At 38.2% G+C, this 23,613-nt stretch overlaps 1 protein-coding gene across 2 annotated transcripts in view; it reads left to right on the top strand.

The window, feature by feature from the left end:
* ATP2A3 (ATPase sarcoplasmic/endoplasmic reticulum Ca2+ transporting 3) overlaps window positions 1-17,078 on the top strand; it is a 262,677-nt gene extending 245,599 nt beyond the window's left edge. Inside the window, exons 20-23 of one of the 2 annotated variants that reach the window (XM_040336717.1) lie at window positions 2,730-2,847; window positions 6,609-6,684; window positions 13,348-13,360; window positions 15,729-17,078. In XM_040336717.1, coding sequence (XP_040192651.1) covers window positions 2,730-2,847; window positions 6,609-6,684; window positions 13,348-13,354 — 201 coding nt within the window. In that variant the 3' untranslated portion in view covers window positions 13,355-13,360; window positions 15,729-17,078. The remainder of the gene's footprint in view (window positions 1-2,729; window positions 2,848-6,608; window positions 6,685-13,347; window positions 13,361-15,728) is intronic. The other variant, XM_040336716.1, reaches the window with a different exon arrangement.
* The last annotated feature ends 6,535 nt before the right edge of the window (window positions 17,079-23,613 follow it).

Raw genomic sequence — 23,613 nt, forward strand, 5'->3', positions numbered from 1 at the left:
AGCAATTTTTTTATTTTTTCACACACGTTAAAAACTGTATTTGTTGCCTATAAAACTGCAGAGGAGGCACTTTAGAATAAAAAAGTTGGTAGATGCAATGTTGCATCATATTTGTGCAACTGTTTCAAATTAATTTAAAGCTGATCTCCAGTAATTCAGCCACTTTGTAAAATGTGCTGGCATAGTATGAGTTAAGTTCAACAAGGTGCATGCCACCTCGTAGCCTTATCTTTTATTTGGATATGAACGTTTTACGGAGCTCAGGGAGCCATTGCTACAATCCTGGGACTATGACATGAGAGACACTGCACTCTCATAAAGCAGCAGCTCTGCCGCCCATTCCCTCCACTGTTCATTCCCAGGAGCATTTGTATTTTTGAATGGTCGGGCAGGCGAAGGGGAGGGGCGCGCACATCGGCTGCGTGTGATGCTTCAGAAGCTGAGATCAGAAGGTTCAATGTAGGAGTGCCGATGTCAGGGTTCAGACTTGGAGACCAGTATCTATAATAGTAGAGAGGTTCCCACCAACCAGCAGGATAAGTATACAAGCAGGTGAAACTGGCTCACCCAATGTTCAGGTTCTAAGCATTAACCGATATTCACCAGAGCTCTTGATGGCGAAGTTGGGTTTCGCTGTGTGTTGGTACCATATCCTGGTCCTCAGAATTGCCATACCAGGAGAACAAGGGGAGCAATGAGAAGGGATCCAGTAGCAGATATAGTAGGTAGGGATCAAGCAGAAACGTAGTCAGTAAATAAGCCATAGGTCTGTAACAAGTGGTTGTAGGTTGGAATCAAGCAGAAGCATAGTCGAGGAACAAGCCAAAGGTCAGTAATGATTGGTAGTGGATATAAGCACAGCTGCAGATATGCATAGGAGTAATATATTGGCTGGAGAGGGCACAATAACCTGGCAAACAAGAATTGCAGAGACCCAGATGATTAGATTAGCAAGTTGTGGATCAATGGGAGGAGCAAAGAGCTTAAGGCTCACCAGAAATATAGTTCAAGGAATTGTCCAGGAGCTGTCCAGCATCTTGGGTGGCTAAGCAAGAAGAAATAATCCTAGACACAGCACAGGCTGCAGGTTCAGATCCAGGCCCTGACAGCCTGAAATATAGCAATGGCCATTTACCTGGCGCTCAGTAAAAATATACATTTTAAATGAATGCCCTTCTATGGACTTAACCCATAGTAAAACTAGCACATTGTGGCTGAATTCCTTTAATTACATTTCATGCTAAATTTATATTTTCAGAAAAAATAAAGTAAAATGCACATAATTGGGTTGTAAAAAATGTGGTTTTGTCGGGTAAACAGATATCAAATATTAAGCCTCAAAACCATGAAATGGTGAAAACTTACACTTCTCAGTTATCAGTTGGTGACACTTTAAATGCCTTTTTACAGCTTATAAATTTAGCGTTTACTGTAGATTAAGGAGCCAGAATTATTGGTCACACTATGGCATGTATGGCCATATGTAATGTGCACAATTGTTTACATACACGTGTGCACTTCACTTGTGAATTTGTGTTAAAGTGTGTGTGCACAGTGGAGGTGCCTTTTAAATTTTTTTTGGTTATTGTATTTTTTTCAAATACTTTTTATAACATATATTGTCGGGTGATGCAGACATCAGAGGTCTCCTAACAACTTTAGTTTCTCAGCTTCCCTCTACATCTGTGCACCATGCTTTAGCGCCCAGATTTTGACAGCTCCAAGCTGATCACGTCTGGGTTCACACTCAGCAGACTCCCACTCGCCATGCTCATAGTGTTTATTGTGGTCCTGGGCTCCCAGTGGGGATGGGAGAGGGGGATGCTTTACCCCACATAAAAGTAATTGAATAGATAACTTTTAACAGTTTTGGAACTCCCTGCCTCTAAAGTTAAGGCTTGAGATGTTTTATGTTTACCTGGAGTTCAGCTTAAAGAACATGCTATCATTTCTGTGAATTCACTGTTTACAAACAAAATAATGTGAAATTCAATCATATAATGAAAATACTGCATGCAATGTACTTTAGTGAACTGGTCCCTATAGTTGTACAAAAACAGTATTAGATTAGAAGTTTAGAAGAAAAATTAAAAATTTCTTCTATGCAAAATGTATCTTGTTCAGCACAAGAAATGCATATTAAAGCTTACTATTCTCCTAAGTGCACTTGTATTACTTTCTTATTAGCTTTTCTTCTCAGGAAATAAATGTTGAGATACAGCCCATAGTATTCAAATATCTTAGAGCTTTAAAAATTCTTTATACAGGTGTCATTTCAGTAAAGTAAAATTTCATTGGTTGCTCTGGGCACTTTGCACACTATTTTTTGCATTCTCTAATGCATATTCCCCCATCTATGGGTAGAATGGGGCAATTGGTTCAAAGCATCAAGTTTATTAAACAAAATACAGGGATTATGTGCAATGTACAGTAAACCAAAGCATCAATTTAATGCAGAAAACTCAGGTCATCTTCCCCAATACACTTTTATCACATCGTTTTTACTTTGTACATGGCATTACTGAATATCATTGTTGCATCTTGCACTGCATTACATTTGGTTAGTAATGTAGCACCGGGAGCAGTAATGTACAAATCACATTTCATTGTTCTTCACATCAGTGTTGCATAAATTCTGATTGCTTAGCCTGAACTTGTACATGTCTCTTAACTTATTAAAAATAGTGTTTATTTGTACTTGTATTTTAAATGTTTTTTACAATTTACAGCTTATTTTTCAAGTAACCCCTCTGAACTGGACGCAGTGGCTTGTAGTCATGAAGATTTCATTGCCTGTTATTTTGCTTGATGAAGGTCTCAAGTATATATCACGGCATCACCTGGATGGTAAGGTCTTTCTTCCGTGTTCCTGTTATTTAATACTATAAAAATTAAAGTGGAACTTCACTCTCCCAATCAACATGGATTATTTTAAATCCTCATGCTGCTAGCATTAGTAAATGGATAGGAAAGTATATATTTGCTTGGTTAAACATTTATTTTACATTTCTTCAGTTACTTCCTGGTTTGCCTAGGCAAATGTCATACAGGAGTCTTCAGGAGGGGAGGAGAGGAGGAAGGTTTTTTTTAATAGGCTTTCTCCCCTGTTTTTACCTGGTTACCTGGCCAATAATACACTTCCTGTATTGGTGTGCGACCACTCTGCATGAAGGAGTATTGTCAGTCTTGGGGAGAGAAGAGTGTTCGATGTTTTAGCACATTTAGATATGCTAACACATTGTACCTGAACACCAGCTCACACTTCAAAAGAAAACTTTATATTTTAAACTGCTTATAAAGTATGAGAATCTTGTATACAAACTTTGCCAGCTGATGGAGAAATAATTTTGCGATACCCAGTGGTACATAAACAGACTGCTTACTAATGATCTACCAAATCAAAGGCTAATTTCTTGCACGTGTTTCCTCTCATGACCAAATGTTGTGATGTGACCTTTTGTTTATCAATGGCAAAAAAAAATAGGATTTGTGCTTGATCAAGATTGGATGTTTAATTTAAAAACCACTTCACTTCATTCACTAAACTCCCCGACACATATATACACAAAGTGCTCTTTTTCTTTAGTAAATAAGCACTGATATTTAGCTTGTGCTTTTTTAAATGGCATTCTTTATTTTAGCCACTAGGTGTCATCTGAAATGTTTGGAAATATTTTAGCTTTCACTTTTTGGTTGACTTTTATTTATGTAGTTATATGTTCATTTTCACAGCTTATAGCACACAACCTAGCAGCTTGTTTTAGTGTAGGAGAAATAAACATAAAAACATTTCCCTTATGAATCTTTCATAGTTGCATTATTTAGCATAACCATTACTACTTGAAATTCAGATGGCACATGTGTTTATGCTCTCAGTATTTTCATTATGGATCCTTAAAATTTTGCAATTGAATTTGTTCATGAATAGGAAAATTAACATGTAAAAGACTGAAATAGAATGTGATTGTATAAATATTGTCAACAACAGGGTTATATTTACAATATACGCTATGTAACCAACATCTGTGGGGAAAAAAGCAACAGTGCAAAAAAAATAAAAAATGTAAACAATTTATTATAAATGATGGAAATATTCATAGTGCAAAAGGAATTATCAACTTAAAATACAGCGTAGTAGTTCACAACGCGCAAGTTAAAGTGGAACTTTGGTCAGAAAATTAGGTCCTGCTAGATGACTTCAGGCTGGCCCCATTTGCAGGTATAGCTATGTAAAATATTATAAATGCCCATAATGTTTAAAATCCAGTAATACACTGTCTCACCCTGCTCTGCACATGATCAGTTGCTCTCCATATTTAGGCACTGCCAAGTTTGTAGAGGATGATCTGCTGACAGCCTTAAAGCGGAATTAAACACTCCTATCCTTTACAGCCAAGGAAGCTGCTTCTGTTTGATCTGCAGCTGCCATGGTGCTACACATGTCATCACTTATGACACCAGGCATTTGATGGTTTGACAGTTTGGTTGAGGACACAAGCAATTGTAACAGTTAGCAATTCTGGCATTGAAGAAGAATGTAACTGATTTATAAAACCATTAAATCGATGGGTTTAGTTCCGCTTTGATTTACTGCTGTTCAGGGGCTTTGGGCTTAAACAACATGGCAGCCTCCTGTGAGAAGAAACAGGAGAAATTCTGGAGGAAATTTACAGCACAAACTCATTTTGGTAGCATAATCATTAATGTGGAATGTATGTTCCTTGCTAAAGAACTAGAGGAGGCTAATAAAAATGCAAATAAGGGGCTGTTTTAAAATACATTAAGTATATTTAATGCTTGGCTCTTTTAAATGAGTGTTTAGATTTGGCTACACTTTTTAATATGAGTTTCTATGCAAAACAATGTACCGCTTTGAGAGTTAAAAATCTGACATGTCACCAGGGAGGTTAACTGATTTTCTGCCTTAAAGTTCCAAAGTCAAATGTTTTTTTACCTTCATTCCCTGAATTAGGGTTTTTAAAAAAATTAAACACTTAGGCCCCTTTCACATTGAGGCGTGGAGCCGCGGTGACGGTATAGCCACGCTATTTGTAGCGCCGCTATACCGTCATATTTAGCGCGGTATTCGGGCACCAGTGGTGAGGTTTTAACCCCCGCTAGCATCCGAAAAAGGGTTAATACTGCGGTATTACCGCGGTTTCCCATGGACTTCAATGGGAAGGCGCGGTATAGGAGCGGTAAACACACCGCTCCTATACCGCTCCAAAGATGTGGCTAGCAGAACTTTTGGAGCGTTCCTGCTACCGCACCGCTTCAGTGTCAAAGCCTTCGGGCTTTCACATTGAAGCCTGCAGGGCATGATTTTTTCATGCGGTATAGCAGCGCTATTTTTAGCGCTGTACCGCATGAAAAACACCTCAATGTGAAAGGGGCCTTACCTGTGTCCTGTTACCGATACAATGCTGTCCAGCTGCAGCATCGCTCCTTTCATTTCCTGGTTTCACAGGAGACACTGAGGGAAGTTGGAGCCATAGGCTGTCAGTCAAACTTGTGTGAAGAGGCAGTGAGTGGGGCATAGCTTACCTGAGCTGTGTGTGTCTCCTGGATGCACACAGCCCAGCTTGGGAGTGCACCGGCACAGGTGCCACCATAGTATCTGGCTTGCTAAGGAGGCACCCGAAGAAAGGAGAAGTGGACAGCGCTGGTGGGGGACTTCCAGAAGAGGTGGTAAGGCAATATAGTTGCACAGAGTTAAGTATGACTTCCTTTTATTTTTTTAATTATCATGTATTATCACTTGAATCCTAGCCATCACTGAAAATCAAGTCGGTGTCTTTTGGCTAACAAATATCATTAAGTGTTGCAGACAGAATTAATTTCCAGTGTGTACCGACTTATTTTGTAATCCAAACAAAATGAGCTTCCATTTATACAATTTTGACATAAGGAAAACAGACCTTTTAATTTTGTCACGCAACTGTAGTTTTCAGTCCCTTGGAGTGACTTGAAAATAGCTGTCACTTTCTTGAAAATGATTATTCTTATCCTGTATGTTATCTTTAAAGTGGTTGTAAACCTCAGATATGAAATATGAACAAAACCTATCCCTATACAATGTGTACCTGTCTCAATTCAGAGCACGAAGTGTCATTTATCTCTGTTTCCTTGTTTCTCTGCTAGCAACATAAATCTCTTCTGACAAGGTTACCTCACGCCAAGAGAAAAAAGGTGACTGGAGGGATTTCCAGCTGATTGACAGCCTCAGCTCTGTTCCTTCCCTCCAATCATCTTTTAGAGCTCTCTTCACTTAGCTATGCAGTGTGTAATTTCAGCTCTCTGACCGTTCAGACAAGCTTTATAGACCTTGGATGTAGAGAAGACTTCGGATAAACAGTTATAACTTATGTAGGAGGATTTGTTTCACCTCTGTGTATCAATTGAGGCCAGTCACTTCACGCGATATGCAGAAAGGTTTACAACCACTTTAAGTTAACCTATCGTGATTTTTCATCCCCATTTGTTGTGTTTTTTTGTTTTTGTTTTTTGTATCATTTGGGACACTATCCTCTACTTTTGCTTGTTATATGCCCAAAAGTATAAGAATGACAGCATGTTATTGTTTAGTACAAATCTTTTCATTTCCCTAGGCTTACTAAAAACCGTAGAACAGTCTTGGAATGGGACTGCCCAGACGAAGACTAACCGGAGTCAAGATCAGACTGGGTGATTATTATTATTTTTTCATCAGTTTGTTTAGGATGACCTGTTGCTTTGAAGCACATGGCAAGTTTTATGCTTTTTGTAGTCTATTGTTTGCTGTAAACAAAGAGATATATATATATATATATTTTGTATTTTCACACCACTGTTAAAATTAAATGAGACAAAGCTAAATAATTTCTGAACCTGTTCCACCTTTAATGTGACTTACAAACTGTACAACTCAATTGAAAAACAAACTGAAATCTTTTAGTGGGGGGATAAAAAAAAAGCTAAAATAATGTGATTGCATACGTGTGCACACCCTCTTATAACTGGGGATGTAGCTGTGTTCAGAATTAAGCAATCGCATTCAAACTCTTGTTAAATAGGAGTCAGTACACAACTGCCATCATTTAACCACTTAAGGACAGAAGGTGTTTTTCAGATTCGGTGTTTACAAGACTAAAACTGTTTTTTTTGCTAGAAAATTACTTAAAACCCCCAAACATTATATATATATATTTTTTCTAACACCCTAGAGAATAAAATGACGGTCATCGCAATACATTTTGTAACACCGTATTTGCGCAGCGGTCTTACAAGCGCACTTTTATTAAACTTAAATGCAAGAAAAAAAAAAGGGAAAATTTGTCATTTAAAAAAATGACAACAAAATAATTCTCTCTTTAAGAGGCTGGGCGGGACTGACGTTTTGACGTCACTTCCGCCCAGCAAAGCTATGAGGACGGGTGGGGGCCATCTTGCCCTCACTCAAGTCCTCACACACCAGGCAGCAGCATCCAATCTCCTCCGCCGCTACCGACGGCTCCGGTAAGCGGCGGGAGGGGCCCGATAACGGCGATCTCGCGGTGAACGCCGTTATCGTTTACTAGCCCGCCCACTGAAAAGATGGATACCTCGGTTGTGGCAGCAGCTGCTGCCTTTACCGAGATATCCATCTTTAAAAACAGGACGTATATATACAGTGGGCGGGCGTTAAGTGGTTAAAGTGCAATATACACAGTAATGGCGCACGCTACAGTTAGAAGATATAACACATGTCAAGTAAAAAGTCCTTTGAGCACCAGGCTCTGAATGGTAGTGATAATATATCTTCTATTCCCAGTGTATCAGATATTACCACCAATGGGCCCATTGATCCTGATACCATTATCTTATCCAACCACTCTGTCCCTCTATCTACTGATTCTTTTTTTAGTGCACCACCCCTCCTCAGCTGCTCCAAAAAAAGAAAGTTTGTAGGAGAGGCTGTAGAGGGGGTAGAAGTAGATCTCGGAGCAAACCCCTGCAAGAACCGAAACTGTTAGGATCTTTAATCTGTCAAAACATCATCTCACAGGAGCAGAAACCTCCCTATTAAGTCGTGGTTTAAATTTTGCACCTTCCAACAAGCCAGATCCCTTTACATTGTTCAAAGAGCTCAATAAATATATCCGCAACCTCACTCTCAAACGTTTTTTCCAAATAAAAAGTTCTAAAAATATATTGGCTGCCAATCCATTGGTAGAACAAGATCTACTGAACCAGTCTACGAATTCTTATGATTTTGATCTTATTGAACAACTCAAATTATTGTACCAAGATGAATCCCACACGACGCTTGAACTTTTTACTCAGCATCTCCACACTTCCCCTCCTATAATTAATACCCCGCTGAAACCAAAATCTGTCTTTTACCCTGATCATTCTAAGGGACCACATTTTATAATATGGTATTTTCTGATTTAAAAAAGATGTGTGCAAGCTCCAACTTCCAACAGTCTGAGCTGGGACGTCTTGCGCCATGAGAGAATGCGGCCCTATTGTCCCTCACCAAAAATAATGACATAATAATCAAAACTGCCGAAAAAGGCGTTGGGATCGTCATTCGAGATGATTACGTATTGGAAGCAGAGCGTCTACTTAGTGACAACTCTACATACATCAAATTGACCTCAGATCCCCTCCCTAATTACAAAATAGCCATAGAAGCATTAGTTACAACAGCTCTAGAAGATTTTATTTCCAAAAAGGAAGCTTCCTTCCTATGTAAAGAATATTATAACACGCCTTTATTTCTACCACATACCTAAAGTTCACAAAAGCATTACGCATCCTCCTGGTAGACCGATCATAGCCGCCATGGACAATGTGACTTCAGGTCTATCAAAGTATATCGACTGTCATCTACAGCCACTAGCACAGGGTCTACGTTTCTACATTAGGGACGGAACACATCTCTTGGAGCTAATTAAACCATACAAATGGGAAAACAGTTATCTTTGGATCTCATTGGACGTGTCTTCCTTATATACGTCAATCCCCCATGATTTTGGCCTGGCAGCCATACACCATTTTCTAACAGACAATCCATGCATGAGCAATTCCCAAGCCGAATTTATATTGGAATGTTCCAAATTTAGTTTGACACATAATTATTTTTCCTTTGATCAGCAATTTTACTTGCAGACCCAAGGCACGGCTATGGGCGCTAATTTTGCGCCCTCTTATGCAAACCAGGCTATGGGCCTGTGGGAACACACACATTTGGTCTAACAACCCATTCCTGAAACACTTAGTTTATTACGGTAGGTACATCGACATCATCTGGGATGGTGATGTCGTCGTCGATGCTTTTGTTGACCATTGCAACAGTAACACTTATGGCTTGGATTTTACCCACGTCCGGGATCCTGAAAGTCTAACCTTCCTGGACTTGGATCTGTATAATTTCAAGGTAATGAGGCAAAAAAAAACACTTTAAACCAACAGCTGGGAATTCTCTTCTGCACTATCACAAAAAATTGACCAACAACATCCCAAGAGGTAAATTTTGCCGTCTCAGGCATAACTGTACCCAAACAAATAATTGCATCGAACAGAGTGAGATCTTAAAATAAAAACTTTTTGAGATAGATTATCCTGCTTCTCTGGTTAATGAAGCGTTTAAGCACTATCTTGAGCCAGAGAAAAACAGTAAACCCCAAAAGAAGCCTTTTGACCAGTCCACACGGTTCATTACAAAGTTCCATACGGATTTAAAAAAAATGGAAGGAATTCTGAAAAAGCATTGGCCGATCCTTTTGGAGGACCCACATCTTATGCCAATTCTACCCCATACTCCTAGAACCACTTACAGACGAGCTATCAATCTAAAACATAGAATCGCACCCAGCAAATTAAAAACTTTACCTTCCTCAGAATTTGTTCCCATGATTTCGTTAAAAGGGCACGCTCCAATGCACAAAAACTGCGTGTAAAACGTGTTCCTTCATAAATCATGGTCAAAGAGAATTCACAACAAAAGGAAAAACCTACATGATTAGCGATTTCTATAATTGTGGTTCAGACTTTGTTGTATATGCATTGACTTGCCCCTGTCAGCTCCTCTATGTTGGCCGTACCATGCAACCACTTCGCCAACGTTTTGGTGAGCATAGAAGAAAAATGGGAAGACGTGACAAACATAGCGTACCCCGCCACTTTGTGGAACATCACAATAAAACCACCAATGGCCTAAAAGTCTGGGTTTTCATCGTTTGATCGTTTGTGTGAGAGGAAAACCTATTGGATATATTCCTTAGATATGCTAAAACCTGGAGGTATCCACGAGGAACTGGAAGTATCCACTATATTATAATAATAATTTTTCTTTTTAAATGCGACTAGTCTTTTTTATATGTGGTATATACCCACAACATATACACTCATTATATATATTCCCCATATGATATTTATTCTAGTCTTACTGTGGTCCCTCCTCCCCCCCCCCTTTCTTCTGAAACAAAAAAATACCCCTCCCCCCTTTTTTATATATTTTTTTTATCCCAACTTTTTTTCCCTCCCCCCTCTGTATATGTATCTTTTTTTTACGTGTGTGTGTGTATGTGTGTGTGTGTATATATATATATATATATATATATATATATATATATATATATACAGTTTTGCAAAATAATTTTGTATTTGGCTTCTGGGTCTTTTAATGTTTATCTTTATGCTTTTTATGTATTTTTATGCATCTTTTATATTTGAGTGCATACCCCATTATCATCTTGTTGTTCCAAACTATTTGCCAGCCTTAGTGCATAATCCCTCATCTTTGTTGAGGTCGTTTGCACTTTTTCTCCACTAGGTGGCCACACCCCATAGGCATACATAAGCAGGCTGTTCACAGCTTTTCCAATTAGCTTGAGAAAGGTGCGCGCTGTGATCCCCCAGAACTCACAGTGCTAGCACTGAAACGCGTTGCATTCTGGGTCCTGTGACGTCACCCCCCTCTGCACACCGTTGTGTCCCAGCGTGCGCTTCAGCCCTCTATCTAGCTCCCGCACAGTTTACCTGGAAACTTCCTGTTTGGGAAAACAAGCACCTGCATTCATCTCTGCAACACACAACAGCTGCTACAAGTGGACTTCCCCAACACGGCCAAGAGACTGACTGTCCTATGAACCCCATCTTTATGCCTAAATACAGTAATTTCTATGTGAGTAACTTGATGCTGTTTATACATTTAAAAGTATACAGTCTTTTCTAAGTGGCGCCTGTTGTTTTCTTTTTGTATCATGTAAAGTGCCTCTGATTAACTCAAAATAAAGATTAGCTGTTCTATTAGGTCTTTCCTGACATTTTCTTAGTCGCATCCTACAGCAAAAGCCATGGTCCGCAGAGAGCTTCCAAAGCATCAGAGGGATCTCATTGTTAAAATGTATCAGTCAAGAGAAATTCCAAAGCATTCGATATACTATAAAACACAGCGAAGACAGTCGTCAAGTATAGAAAATATGGCACAAGGACTGGACGTCCCTCCAAAATTTATGAAGACGTAAAGAAAACTGGTCAGGGAGGCTGCAGCAACATTAAAGGAGCTGCAGCAATATCCGGCAAGTACTGGCTGTGTGGTACATGTGACAACAATCTTCCGTATTCTTCATATGTCTGGGCTATGGAGTAGAATGGCAAGACGGAAGCCTTTTCTTACAAAGAAAAACAACCAATCTAAATTTTGCAAAGAACTCATCTGAAGTCTCCCAAAAGCATGTGGGAAAATGTGTTTTGGTCTGATTAAACCAAGTTTGAACGCTTTGGCCATAGTTCCAAAAGATAACACTACATCACCAAAAGAACACTGTACCCACTGTGAAGCGTGGTGGTGTCGGCATCATGCTATGGGGCTGTTTTTCTTCAGCTGGAACCTTGGTCAAGGTAGAGGGAATTATGAACAGTTACAAATACCAGTTACAAAACCTTCAGGCTTCTGCTAGAAAGTTGAACATGAACTTTCAGCATGACAACGACCCAAAGAATACATCCAAATCAACCAAGGAATGGCTTCACCGGAAGATGATTTAAAGTTTTGGAATGGCCCAGCCAGAGCCCAGACCTGAATCAGATTTGAAAAACTGTGGTGTGATCTGAAGAGGGCTGTGCATGCACAAGATATGCCCTCACAATCTGACAGATTTGGAGTGTTTTTGCAAAGAGTGGGCAATATTGCCAAGTCAAGATGTGCCATGCTAATAAACTCAAACCCAAAAACACAGAGTGCTGTATTAAAATCAATAGGTGCTTCAACAAAGTATTATTTTAAGGGTGTGCACACTTATGCAACCATATTTATTTATTTTTTTATTTTTACTTCCCTCCACCTAAACGATTTTAGTTTTGTTGTTCAATTGAGTTGTACAGTTTATAGGTCACATTAAAGGTGGAAAAGATTCTGAAAATTATTTATCTTTGTCATTTTTTTACATCAGACATGACATTTTAACAGGGCTGTGTAGGCTTTTTTTACCCACTGTATAACATGTTTGTTATTTTTAAACAAAAAAAATGAGACTTACTATCACTTTAAAAAGTTTATTTTAACAATGACAATACAGAGGCTACAAAATACTGCAATCTGCCATCTGTAAAAAAAAAAAATTACTTTTTGTATCATTTATAATTGCAATCATTCAAATGTTTTCCTTGAGATTTATTTGCATACTTGGGATACTAAAGATTAACGTTAATGTTTAGAGTTTGTTTAGTAGCACAAACAAGTGATCTGTACTTGGAAGACATTTTGTTCTCTTGTCAAGTCCTCACTGTGTGTAGAAATGTAATGTAGGGCCGTATTGCCAGTAACAATGCTGATGAAAGGCAAGAGTATAAATATTCTTCCTGTGCCAGCCTTGTCATAATAGTGTACTCTGCTCTAAATGTATTTAATCAGACATTGCTGTATACTTTCCATTGCTCCTGTAGCAAGAATGATTTGGAAAAATATTTTGGTCCACTAAATGTGCAACCATGCATATGCTCCTTTCTGAAATGTTGGTATCCTAAAATGGCAGTGGATGCTAGCACAGCCATAAATAGACTGGCAGACAGTACACATTTGTGACGGGAAAATTTGCACAGTGACATCTTGTTACCAGTTTCCCAGGGAGACCTCTGAGATAAACAATGAACTGATCACACAAAGCCCACAAGTTAAATTGCTATTGCATATTTCCAACATTATATGGTTGTCGGCCAGATATTTTTAGTAAAAGCATTATTTGAACTTCTATCTTGGTTGTCTAGGCATTCTTGGCATACAAATACTAAATTTACAATGTGTGGACAATGTTTTACCTATTAGACATTTATTTATGCTTTTCTACTTTCTTGCTTTTCTTGCATTGCTTTATAAATCAGCACCTAAAAAAAGGTAAGACCCATGCCGCTGACTTTCTGCTTTCATTCATTTAAGTGGTAAATTGCATTTTTTTTAGGCTGATACATTTTTGTATAATAAACGCCTCAATAACTGCTACACAGAGAGCCACATTTAAAAACAAAAAATGATGTATTTAAGGAAATCATATATAAGCTCTTGACTGTGAAACGGCTTTGAGTAACCTGAGAATATAACCTTTGCTGCAAACAGGAAGGTATGGAATCTCGCAGAAACCTGGGATTGTCATCCATGTATGCATGCTTTAAACTTGCAGCATCTGACATTTTTTTCTTTTCATTACAAGTACCTTGGTAAATATTTTAACCACTTAAGCCCATTAAGCCCCCACTGGCCATTAGGCTGGCCAAGGACTTGCAACGTGGCTCCCAAACAAAATTGACATCCTTTTTTTCCCACCAATAGAGCTTTCTTTTGGTGATATTTAATCACCTCTGCAATTTTTTTTTTGCGCTATTAACAAAAATCTAGCGACAATTTAGAAAAAAAAAATCAATATTTTTTACTTTTTTGCTATAATAAATATCCCCAAAAATAAATATGTGTGTGTGTATATATATATATATATATATATATATATATATATATATATATATATATATATATATATATATATATATATATATATATATATATATATATATATATATATATATATATATATATATAAATAAATATACTTTTTTACCTCAGTTTAGGGCGATATGTATTCTACATATTTTTGGTGAAAAAAAATCATAATAAACGTTTACTGATTGGTTTGCGCAAAAGTTATAGTGTCTACAAAATAGGGCATAGTTTTATGGCATTTTTATTATTTTTTTTACTAGTAATGGCGGCGATCTGCGATTTTTTTTTTTTTTTTTATAACCGACTTTATGGCGGACACTTTTGACACCATTTTGGGACCATTGTTATTTTTACAGCAATCGGTGCTATAAAATTGCACTGATTACTGTGTAAATGACACTGGCAGTAAGGGGGTTAACCTGTAGGGGGCGCTGAAGGTGTTAAGTTTAACCTAGGGAGTGCTTATCACTGTTGGGGGGCGTTTTCTGTGACGCGTCGCTGATTGCTGTTCCTGATGATAGGGAACAGACGATCAGTGACATGTCACCAGGAAGAATGGGGAGATGTTGTGTTTACACTGACATCTCCCTGTTCTTCAGTTCTGTGACCTGATCACAGAGCTCACGACAGTGGCACGCGCCTGACCACATGGCCGCAAAATTAAAGGGGACGTATATATATACGCCTATTTGCCCAGCCGTGCCATTCTGACGCCATAAATCTGCGTGCGGCGGTCCATAAGCAGTTACTCTACATTGACAATGTTCATGCTTTTTAACTATGCTGCTACATACTGATATATAAAGTTAAATATAGTGGAGGTGCATTATAGCGGCTGGTAAGGTTCCAGTAGGAATTTTTCTAGGGTAAGTGAGAAAAGTAAATGTCATGTGCCATCAGCAACTTTGAAGCACAGATTTGTATCCTCTAATAAATCTTTGATTCTTTTCTCTGGTAGTTGTAGCTAGTTACAATACTTCTCTGTTCAGCTACAAACTGCTGGTGTGCCAGACTGCATTCACTGCGTTTTGAATCGCAGGCAGATTTGCTACCATTCTGCCTGTGATTTCAAAGCGCCCAGGTGTGAATGATAAATCGCACATTTGAGATGCCACTCATTTGAATGTGATTTGTTACGCTGCAATCACAGCAGCACACATCGCGTGAAGCGCGTCACCCAAAAGTAGCGTGAACATTTTTTGGGCGACCTGCTTCACGCAATGCAGGTTGCCGCAATTGTAGCACGATTTATCATGCAGCAGAACTGCACCACGAATGAATGGCATCTCAATTGTGCATTCTGCGATTTATAGTTTACACCTTGGCGCTTTGAAATTGTGGGCAGAATCGCTGCAAATCTGCCCGCGATTCAAAACGCCAAGGTGTAAATGCAGGCTCATTGTCACTAGCAGTTGGGCTGGGTAGAGATTCTGCAGTTTGGTGCAAACATTAAAAAAAAAAAAAAATGTAATCGTGCATCAACTGAAAAATGAATCGCTGGAATCTCTGCAACCACATACCCCTTTTTTCTCTGCTATTAAAAAAAATACCAAGGCAAGTGATTCTCCCCGTGCTACAGGTCTCTTCTATGCATTGCTGATGTGACAAGGCCCTATGGCTAAAAACAGATTAGTTGCTGTTTAGGAATCCGATGTGTCTTTTTTGTCTTGAGCTGTCCCCACCTGTCCACTTTTAATAATTGCCATTGGTTATGCAAATTTTTAGAATGTGATATTCCTACAAATGCTACATTTTTTTTTTCCTTTTACAGGCGAAAAAGATACCCACAACACTCGGACAACAATATTTCTAAATAATGTGTCCCATGAAACCAGTTCAAACTGAAGAATCCTGTATGTCTGAAAGTCCAAAAAAAAACACAAAAAAGGACAAGCTTTTACACCTATTAGACAAATGCGGGTGAAAAGTATAAAAGAAAAAAAAATACTGAAATATTTGTTTGTAGCTTTTTTTCTGTACATAAAGGTGCAATAACTGGACATCTTTACTGTGGCTTGGGGATACAATTACATAGATTTGGCCATGCAGGATTTAAACCAGACGCTACTGAAAAGTCAGGATTTGTTTGTTATTCATATGTGTGTCATCGATGTGAAATGAAGAGGTCCTGAGGGTGCTGAAATACTTATGACAGGGAAGCTATAACAGGCATTGATGGTTAAGAAAAAACAACTAGCCTGTTTTTGCAGCATGGTTGTGTCATCATGGGAAACAGAGGCACTTCCTACTCAGTGCTTTATTGTCAGCATATATAGTTCATAATACAGCAACATTGTTGCTCTTGCCAAAAAAGGTGCCGTAAGCTGATGTTTGAAACCACACAATCCGCTGATCTACCAATTCATATTTCACTTTTACAATATTCACTGAGAAGCTGTGACATTTTACTGTGTGACATTTTATGTTATGCAATTATGAAGAGCTATCTTTACTGTGGAAACATTTGTTTTAAGTTAACCTGTCATAACATTTGTTCCCTGACACAGCCAAGGCTCCCATACAGCACTTGAGGCTGTAATTTGCCTGACTCCCTGAAGCTGCACTAATTACAGAGTAGAATTGTCACCCTACAAGGTGCTGCTCTTCCCCGGAACTAGCGCGGCCCCTTGAGCAAAGCTATGGCTTATTCTAGCCCTACATGTGAGGCTGAATTATAACGGGTAACAGTTGTCATTATGGGTCCCCTTTTTAGTTCATTTCAGTGTAGCAACACAAAGTTCTATTTAACTGTAATATAGCACTGTAACTAGCTTATGTAATAACAGAGTATGCAACGGTTCTAAAAGAAATGTAATGCAAGCCTGAGAATGTAGGGGTTTCAGTGACTCCAGAAACTAAAAATACACCTACTAAACTAAAGATTTTAATGGATTGTTTCCCCTCTTCTTCTTTTTTTTTTTTTTGTTTAAAACAAGAAACCTATTTAAGTAATTTTAAATCTCAAACACTTAAGTTGTTCTGAACATTAATGATAGTGTATTATATGGATGTTGTTTGTTTGAAACGTTGCAGTAGGACTCAGGCTAATGGCGGTTTATCAATGTTGCTTAAGGCTCAGGTTTGTGCTTCAGCACAGGAATAAAGTGATTATACATAAGCATTTTGTGCTGTCTTAGTAACTTATTCTTTTTACAGTGTGCTGTAAACACAACAGTTCATTAATGATGTGTCAGGATCCTTTGGGATTAAATACATATATATTTTTTTTTTTGTGATGCCTTATTTTTATACCCCTGACCATTCAACCTTTGTGTTAAGCATATGAATTAACACGAGTGGCTGCATCTAGCTATACAGAACCTGACTTAAAGGGTCACTAAAGGAAAACATTTTTTTTGCTGAAATTACTGTTTACAGGGTATAGAGACATAAAAGTTAACTGATTCCTTTTAAAAATGATTAAAAATAGATTAAATTCTATCATATAATGTGCCTCTAGTTTCACTTTCGGTTTAAAACTTGTTTCATGTTTGTGAAGTAAAGAGACCCACAGAACAAAAACAAACAAATCCAGGGCAGTGTTTTGTTTTTAAAATGAATCTGATTGGTTCTGAGGAGTTTTAGACACACAGCTTGGACCACAGTGAAAAGCTGCCATGAGTTTTTTCATAAGGAGCCAGACAAGCAGGAAGTGTGGAGATCACAGCAGAATTAGTTACTTCAAAGCAAAAACGAACAATGAGGACATTAAACCAGTACTGCAGTAAGGTAAAGGAAGCTATTTAGCTAAAAAAAAAAATTCCTTTAGTGATCCTTTAAATGGCCCTTTTACTACCTTTCTCTAATGAGTATTCCCTTTTGTATCTGACTACTCCTTTTTATCAAAAATATCATGTGAAATGCAAGGAAGAAGGTACTTTCAGCAGTAAGTGCACGTTGATAAGTCCGCTAATGATTTTCAAGTCCTTGTGAAAAAGTCCAATTTCATTTAAACGTCAACCACATTCATTCAGAAATGCCAGTCCTTCACACAACGAAAGCCGATGTTATAAGGACTTTCCATCATGGTTTTTCATAATTTCCTTGCTTTTTAGTTTACATATCCTCCAGTTTTTTTCAATACACTTAACACATACACAAGTATGGCAGTTCTGCTTAACAGCAGACCACACAAAGGGAACAGAAAATTGCATGTTGTCAGGTCAATAGACATAACTTCCCCATTTTTTCATTGTATGGACCATATTTATAAAATATTGCTTGAATTGTTAGATATTTGATAAAAAATAAGGTATTAAATATGGCATAATATAATAAGGGATTTCTACCACACTGTCAGCGAACGGTCAAATTGGGGTCAATGTTTTACCATCTTTTCTGATATTCATCCAATATCTTCCAATGCATTGGAATGTATACACTTGTTATACTACTGAGCAGATCCATTGTACAGAAAAAATGCAAAATATATTACTGTAATTAAATAATATATTCTATATTTAAGGAACACTTGTTTTACAGAACACCAAGAAAATGTTTGACCAAATATGCTATTCAGTTTTTTTGTTGAAAAATTGTATACCGGTTTAGAGTGAACTCTGATTTTAACTATTTGTATATGAGTGAACTTTTTAAAGAATAAAGCTATTATATTAAGTTTGCACTGGGTTAAATGTGTTTTTTCTTCATTTGTAATGATCATTGGCAATACATATTACTTCAAAAGAGGCATAAATTGGGGCATTTTAGTAGAGGCATATAATGTTTACAGGGAAAAGGCACAAATTGTATGCATAGTCTATTAGTAGAGATGGATAAATCTGCTGGGGGTTCAACAAATTCTAACAGCAGTATTTGACCCAAAAGGAAACATTTATCATGTTGCAACCCTCCAATTCTTAGATACAATGGTTGCATTTGTTTCCTTATTTAGTCTTAATTTCTTTTAATTTATTCTAATCCAGCCAATAAATCAGTTTTTCAACAGGTCACGCTCTAATGCAGTTACGGAAATGAGACATACCATTTAACACTGGCAGGGATGCTTAAAATGATCTGTCTTTATTCATGTTTTCCCAAAAGGGGAAAAAAACTGTTTGCTCTAATTGCAAAGTATTAGCTGGAGTTTGGCTGCCGTTTTTTTTAGTGCATTTAAATGTGCTAGTACATCTATCTCTCCTCTCCCTGCAGACTGACAATGCTTCTGTCCAGCTGTGCCCCCTTGTGCTCATTCAGCACTCTAATACAGGAGGTGTGTTACTGGCCAGATCACCAGTGGAACATAGGGGGGTAAAAAAAAACTTAAAATGAAAACTAGTGCAGTCACCACATCTAATTGTTGCTAAACTGCAATATATTACAATTTCCATTTAATATCGCTTGAACTTCAGAGTGTCCCATTGAAGATTTTGTAGTGCCAAATTTTAGTACTAAATTCTGCCCAGGTTCAAGTATAACACACAACCTAAGGGCCATGGGGAGAGCCATGTCAACAAATCGGAGAGGCTTGAGAAACTACATGGGGGGGAAAAAAAACACCAGTCTTTTTTAACCACTTAAGCCCCGGACCAATACGCTGTCTAAAGACCCAAGGTGTTTTTACAATTTGGCAATGCGCTGCTTTAACTGGTAATTGCGCGGTCATGCAATGTTGTAACGAAACTTGCGTCCTTTTCTTCCCACAAATAGAGATTTATTTTGATGGTATTTGATCGCCTCTGCGATTTTTATTTTTTGCGATATAAACGCAAAAAGACCGTAAATTTTGAAAAAAAAATGATTTTTCTTATAACAAAAAGTAAAAAATATCGAATAAACTAAATTTTAGTCAAACATTTAGGCCAAAATGTATTCAGCCACATGTCTTTAGTAAAAAAAATCGCAATAAGCGTATATTTATTGGTTTTCGCAAAAGTTATAGCGTCTACAAACTAGGGTACATTTTCTGGAATTTACACAGCTTTTATTTTATGACTGCCTATCATTTCTTGAGGTGCTAAAATGGCAGGGCAGTACAAAACCCCCCCAAATGACCCCATTTTGGAAAGTAGACACCCCAAGGAAACTGCTGAGAGGCATGTTGAGTCCATTGAATATTTAATTTTTTTGTCCCAAGTGATTGAATAATGACGAAAAAAAAAAAAAAATGTTTACAAAAAGTTGTCACTAAATGATATATTTCTCACACATGCCATGGTTATATGTGGAATTGCACCCCAAAATACATTCTGCTGCTTCTCCTGAGTACGGGGATACCACATGTGTGGGACTTTTTGGGAGCCTAGCCGCATACGGGGCCCCAAAACCCAAGCACCGCCTTCAGCATTTCTAAGGGCACAAATTTTTGATTTCACTCCTCACTACCTATCAAGGTTTCGAAGGCCATAAAATGCCAAAATAGCAAAAAACAAAACAAATGACCCCATTTTGGAAAGTAGACACCCTAAGCTATTTGCTGAGAGGCATGTCGAGTCCATGGAATATTTTATATTTTCACACAAGTTGCGGGAATATGACAAACTGATTTTTTTTTGCACAAAGTTGTCACTAAATGATATATTGCTCACACATGCCATAGTTATATGTGGAATTGCACCCCAAAATACATTCTGCTGCTTCTCCCGAGTACGGGGATACCACATATGTGGGACTTTTTGTGAGCCTAGTCGCGTATGGGACCCCGAAAACCAATCACCACCTTCAAGATTTCTAAGGGCATACATTTTTGATTTCACTCCTCACTACCTATCACTACCTATCACAGTTTTGAAGGCCATAAAATGCCAAGATGTCACACAACCCCCCCAAATGACCCCATTTTGGAAAGAAGACACCCCAAGCTATTTGCTGAGAGGCATGTTGAGTCCATGGAATATTTAATTTTATGGCCCCAAGTGATTGAATAATGACCAAAAAAAAAAAAATTTTACAAAACGTTGTCACTAAATGATATATTTCTCACATATGCCATGGGCATATGTGGAATTGCACCCCAAAATACATTCTGCTGCTTCTCCTGAGTACGGGGATACCACATGTGTGGGACTTTTTGGGAGCCTAGCCGCGTACGGGACCCCGAAAACCAATCACCGCCTTCAGGATTTCTAAGGGCATAAATTTTTGATTTCACTCCTCACTACCTATCACAGTTTCGAAGGCAATAAAATGCCAAAACAGCACAAAACCCCCCCAAATGACCCCATTTTGGAAAGTAGACACCCCAAGCTATTTGCTGAGAGGGATGTTGAGTCCATGGAATATTTAATTTTTTTGCCACAAGTCACTGAATAATGACCAAAAAAAAAAAATTACAAAACATTGTCACTAAATGATATATTTCTCACACATGCCACGGTTATATGTGGAATTGCACCCCAAAATACATTCTGCTGCTTCTCCTGAGTACGGGGATACCACATGTGTGGGACTTTTTGGGAGCCTAGCCGCGTACGGGGCCCCGAAAACCAAGCACTGCCTTCAAGATTTGTGTGAGTGAAATCAAAAATTTATGTCCTTAGAAATCTTGAAGGCGGTGCTTGGTTTTCGGGGTCTCATACACGGCTAGGCTCCCAAAAAGTCCCACACATGTGGTATCCCCGTACTCAGGAGAAGCGGCAGAATGTATTTTGGGGTGCAATTCCACATATAACCATGGCATGTGTGAGAAATATATCATTTAGTGACAATGTTTTGTACATTTTTATTTTTTTATTTTTTTTGGTCATGATTCAATCACTTGGGGCAAAAAAATTTAATATTCCATGGACTCAACATGCCTCTCAGCAAATAGCTTGGGGTGTCTACTTTCCAAAATGGGGTCATTTGGGGGGGTTTTGTGCTATTTTGGCATTTTATGGCCTTCGAAACTGTGATAGGTAGTGAGGAGTGAAATCAAAAATTTGCGCCCTTAGAAATGCTAAAGGCGGTGCTTGGTTTTCGGGGTCCCGTACGCGGCTAGGCTCCCAAAAAGTCCCAAACATGTGGTATCCCCGTACTCAGGAGAAGCAGCAGAATGTATTTTAGGGTGCAACTCCACATATAACCATGGCATGTGTGAGCAATATATCATTTAGTGACAAATTTTTTTTTTTTTTTTTCTCATTATTCAATCACTTTGGACAAAAAAAAAAAATCAATGGACTCAACATGCCTCTCAGCAGTTTCCTTGGGGTGTCTTCTTTCCAAAATGGGGTCATTTGGGTTTTTTTTGTGCTATTTTGGCATTTTATGGCCTTCGAAACTGTGATAGGTAGTGAGGAGTGAAATCAAAAATTTACACCCTTAGAAAGCCTGAAGGCGGTGATTGGTTTTTGGGGTCCCGTACGCGGCTAGGCTCCCAAAAAGTCTCACACATGTGGTATCCCCGTACTCAGGAGAAGCAGCAGAATGTATTTTGGGGTGTAATTCCACATATGCCCATGGCATGTTTGAGCAATATATCATTTAGTGACAACTTTGCGCAAAAATATATATATATATATATATTTATATTTCCCGCAACTTGGGTCAAAATCTAAAATATTCCATGGACTTAAGATGCCTCTCAGCAAATAGCTTGGGGTGTCTACTTTCCAAAATGGGGTCATTTGGGGGGGTTTTCAATTGTCCTGGCATTTTATGCACAACAATTAGAAGCTTATGTCACACATCACCCACTCTTCTAACCACTTGAAGAAAAAGCCCTTTCTGACACTGTTTGTTTACATAAAAACATATTATTTTTTTGCAAGAAAGTTAAGTTGAACCCCCAAACATTATATATTTTTTTAAAGCAAAGGCCCTACAGATTAAAATGGTGGGTGTTGCAAATTTTTTTTCCACACAGTATTTGCGCAGCGTTTTTTCAAACGCATTTTTTGGGGAAAAAATACACTTTTTTTTATTTTAAAGCACTAAAACACACTATATTGCCCAAATTATTGATGAAATAAAAATTATGATCTTAGGCCGAGTACATGGATACCAAACACGACATACTTTAAAATTGCGCACAAACGCGCAGTGGCGACAAACTACATACATTTTTAAAAGACTTTAAAAGCCTTTACAGGTTACCACATTAGATTTACAGAGTAGGTCTACTGCTAAAATGACTGCCCTCGATCTGCCCTTCGCGGTGATACCTCACATGCATGGTGCAATTGCTGTTTACATATGACTCCAGACCGACGCTTGCATTCGCCTTTGCGCAAGAGCAGGGGGGGACAGGGATGCTTTTTTTTATTTTTTTATTTTTTTATATATTTATTTCGCTTTTTTTATTTTATTTGTTAACTGTTCCTTCCATTTATTTATTTTTTTACCATTTTTATTGTTATCTCAGGGAATGTAAATATCCCTTATGATAGCAATAGTTAGTGACAGGTACTCTTTTTTTTTTTTTTTTTTAAATGGGGTCTATTAGACCCTAGATCTTTCCTCTGCCCTCAAAGCATCTGACCACACCAAGATCGGTGTGATAAAATGCTTTCCCATATTCTCAATGGCGCCGTTTATATCTGGGGGGGGACATTCCCTCCCACTGAATGTAAAAGCAGTCTAGAGGCTAATTAGCCGCTAGGACTGCTTTTACATGAAAGCCGACCGCTGGCTGAAAAGAATGATACCAAGATGATGCCTAAACCCGCAGGCATCATTCTGGTATAACCATTCAAAGTCCAGCAACATACCAGTACGTTGATGGTTCTTGTTGGACA

This window comes from Rana temporaria, chromosome 2 (genome assembly GCF_905171775.1).
Source record: "Rana temporaria chromosome 2, aRanTem1.1, whole genome shotgun sequence".
Taxonomy (NCBI): domain Eukaryota; kingdom Metazoa; phylum Chordata; class Amphibia; order Anura; family Ranidae; genus Rana; species Rana temporaria.